Source organism: Zerene cesonia, unplaced genomic scaffold (assembly GCF_012273895.1).
Source record: "Zerene cesonia ecotype Mississippi unplaced genomic scaffold, Zerene_cesonia_1.1 Zces_u003, whole genome shotgun sequence".
NCBI lineage: Eukaryota > Metazoa > Arthropoda > Insecta > Lepidoptera > Pieridae > Zerene > Zerene cesonia.
The window spans coordinates 125643-129340 of NW_024045133.1; the positions used below are offsets into that span (position 1 = coordinate 125643).

The 3698-nt window shown below is 34.8% G+C and overlaps 2 protein-coding genes across 2 annotated transcripts in view; one reads left to right on the forward strand and one right to left on the reverse strand.

The window, feature by feature from the left end:
• LOC119838594 (zinc finger protein OZF-like) overlaps nt 1–1196 on the forward strand; it is an 8700-nt gene extending 7504 nt beyond the window's left edge. Inside the window, exon 10 of the mRNA XM_038364583.1 lies at nt 303–1196. Within this exon, the coding sequence (XP_038220511.1) occupies nt 303–413 (111 nt within the window). The 3' untranslated portion in view covers nt 414–1196. The remainder of the gene's footprint in view (nt 1–302) is intronic.
• Nucleotides 1197–1978: 782 nt separating this feature from the next.
• LOC119838569 (mitochondrial ribosome-associated GTPase 2) overlaps nt 1979–3698 on the reverse strand; it is a 5483-nt gene continuing 3763 nt past the window's right edge. The window contains exons 4-6 of the mRNA XM_038364558.1: nt 3486–3672; nt 2995–3081; nt 1979–2310 (exon numbers count right to left, since the gene is read on the reverse strand). Coding sequence (XP_038220486.1) covers nt 2015–2310; nt 2995–3081; nt 3486–3672 — 570 coding nt within the window. The 3' untranslated portion in view covers nt 1979–2014. The remainder of the gene's footprint in view (nt 2311–2994; nt 3082–3485; nt 3673–3698) is intronic.

Consider the following 3698-nt stretch of genomic DNA (forward strand, 5'->3'; position numbering starts at 1 on the left):
GGGGGGAGGACGGCAGTGGGGTCCTCTTCCTTGTGATGAGGAAGTGGGGGCCGCACGCACACTTGCATACATATGCGATTTACTAAACTGTCTTACTATATTGCTTGTTGTAACAGCATTGTTTTTAATCGTTTGAAGAATAATTTCGAAGTATCTTTGTGATTTTTTTCAACGCACCACCAATTAGCGATGTCCTCTAGCATATAAATACATTAAACAAAAATCACCTAACACATTACGCATTTTTTATCAAACGTTTCTCAAAATCGGAATTAAACTGCCATTTATGTCGTTACATTCAGATGAAAGTCCAACCGAAGAAAAGTAAAAAGGCGAGGAAGCAAATGCAAGAGATGTCGCTGCATCAGCTGCCGGCCGGCGCGCCGCCGCCGCACACCGGCACCGACACCTAGCTCCCGATAATTAGGGACCCTAGATAGCGGGAACCCTAATTAGGGTTACTATGTGTACTTTACATGAAAACTCTAACTAGAGTAATCTAAATAATAGTACACAATAACCCTAATTAGGATTATGTGTACTATTATTTAGATTATCGTGTATGCAGTATATGTAATTGCCCCAATTAGTGTTTATTTTTTTTTATGCACAAAATTTAATGAGAAATATTTAGGAATTAAAGAATTTTTAACGCGGTTTCTTCATTATTTTATTTAACCAGACGTTTCGAAAATATTTGAATTAACTGCATTTGTGAAATGTGAATTAAATCTTAAAAGGAAGGGTTTTAAAGAAGATGAAGTCAACATTTTTAAAACAATTATTTTATATTTTATAAGTAAAAAGGTCGGTTCCTAATTATAAAATCTTGCCTTTGTATTTTAATTTAAGATTTACAAACAGTATTTGATTATGTTCTGGTCTTTAAATTGTTCTTTTATAGATATTTTGATCTTAAAAATATAATTGACCTACCTGTAATGGAATTCTCATGATAATATCTCTATTAATTTATTGGTTTTTTGTAAAACGATGAATAAAAGTGTTTTTGAGTTTTGAGAATGTATTTTGTTTAAAAAAAATGATTTTTTGTCAGTTTAGATCTAAAATCGCCATATTGTATTTGCTATGAGTTGTGACGTCATCAAGTTATTTTTTCAAATGAATCATTGCAATCAGACTGAGAAGTATTATTAAGGTGTAGGTATAAAACTTCATTGAATAAATTTTGATATGTAAAAGCTTGTTTTATTTCTTCTATGATTTGGGTGTCTGTCTGTCTGTCTGTCACCAGGATGTATCTCATGAATCGGGATAGTTAAACAGATGAAGTTTTTAGTGATGATGTATTTCGGATGCCGCTGTAACTAAAATTCGAGGTTAAGCAATGGTTAACACGGTCGTAAATTAGATGGGTGACCAATTTTTTTTTGCTCTACTTATTTGTATGGAACCCTCAATTGTAGTGAGTCCGATTCGCGCTTGACCGATATTACTGTACTTACAGCGTAAACACCTACATTATTTTATTTGCATTCACATAAAGTTTTTTTTTTTATATTTAGGTTAACAAACAGTAGAACTGTAAGAGATTATACAAGAACTTAGTCTAGACACAGGTTTAACCAATATTTTTGTATTTGTAGTGATAAACTCAACACTACATAACGGATTGGACTGCACTATCACTACTTTCAGCAGCAAGGAATATACATTTTTCTAATTTCCATCAATCACTACAGAGTATAAAACAAAGTTGCTTTCTCTGTTCCTATGTATGCGTAATTCTTTAAAACTGTTCAACGGATTTAAATGATTTTTTTTTATAGATAAGAGTGATTCAAGCGGAAGGTTTTGAAGTAATAACATATTTTAAACTACTCCGTAAAAAAGAGGTAGTTTTATTTAGGCATTTATAATTAAATTCTAATATAATTCCCATTTAAGCTCAGTGAAAATCTACCAAGTCAGCTTTATACGATGTAAATTCAACTCGCATATAAAATAAAACACCAGATAATCATCTATAATTTATTATCTTAAAAACAACTATTTACACATTCTCATCGTACATTTTCCTAACAACTCTCAACAACTCGTCCAAATTGCCGCCAGTTTTCGCCGAAATCCCGATAACATCAACAATTTCCCTAATTTTCGGGAGAATCTCCCTAGTTTCGGGGAGATCTGTTTTGTTGACGACTACGCAGCGTTGACGTTTCGTCAATTCAATATTATATTGTTCTAATTCATAATTCAACGTTTCATATTGGGAAATAGGATCATTAGCTCCGTCGAGTAAAAATATGAGACCTTTGCATCGCTCCACGTGCTGTAAAAACTGTATGCCTGAGGAAATAAAAAATAAATTAAAATATATATTTATAGTCTATACCTATAATAAAACAGTAACCATTTTTATACATTCAACACCACTACATTGTATAAAACAAAGTCGCTTTCTCTGTCCCTATGTATGCTTAGATCTTTAAAACTACGCAACGTAATTTGAAGTGTTTTTTTCTAAATGATAACAATTTCCTATCAAACACAAAAAAACATCACGTCTATCGGTTTAAAAAAAAATATATAAATGTCTGTTACGCGAAAACGGCTTATCGTATCTTTATATCTATCTACTTTACCCAGGAACAACATGTGAAGCCGCGGTATCATCATCATCAGCCCATATATATTCCCACTGCTGGGACATAGGCCTCCTATGAGAGTCGAACTTTTGAGTCTTGGACATGCCGGTTTCCTCACGATGTTTTCCTTCACCGTTTTTAAGCAGTGGTGATGTTATCCACATGTGCAGATAAATTGAAAAAATCAATTTATTTCCTGCACGCTCGCCCGGTCTCGAATCCCGACTTATCGATTTTCAAGTCCGAGTTTCTCACCACTGAGCCACCACTGCTTTTTAGCCACCACTGCTTTTTAAGCCGCGGTATACAGTTAGTAAAACAAACAAAAAACAGTCTAATAAAGAATTTCCTTCGCTTCTGCGGCGTCGGTTTAATAAAATCTTACCTAAACCGTGATTCTTATGCGAGCCCGGCACAAGCCCGGGTAAGTCCGCGATCGCCACTTGCTCGTAGTCATCGTACGGGATCATACCTGGATGTCATTCAAGCATTCGTTTATTCAAATTCTAATCAACATTCAATAAAAAAAAAGCCTAAAAATAAAAAATATAAAATCTTTTCTATTTTTTTTTTTATTTGAATCAAAATGAAAAAATTTGAATTCAAAATCAAATCAAACGATATAACTTTACTGTACATTAACACATAAAGAAATATTAATTTTAACAAAAAAAAACTAAACCCCTTCAAATTGACAGAACTAGACCTGCTTTTAAATGATACCATACGAAAGACAGCAAACTTTCAAATAAAAAAGAATCACTAAAATCGTTTCACTCAGCCGAGACTTCGAGAGGTTATGCCAGACAATCTCCATTTTTAACGTCGGTTAAAAAACTAATAAAAATTGTAAAAAAAAAACATAATAAGACCCACCTATATGCGGGCGTAGTGTGGTAAACGGATAGGGGGCCACAGTGGGCCGGGCCCTAGTGATGGCCCGCAGTAACGTGCTCTTCCCCGCGTTCGGGGCACCCAGCAGCCCTATATGGGCCATGGAGCGCACCTCCAGCCAGTATTGGTTCGTCTCCCCCGCGGCTCCCAACTCCGCTACACTCGGAGCCTAATACGTATTCGTACACAGTGACA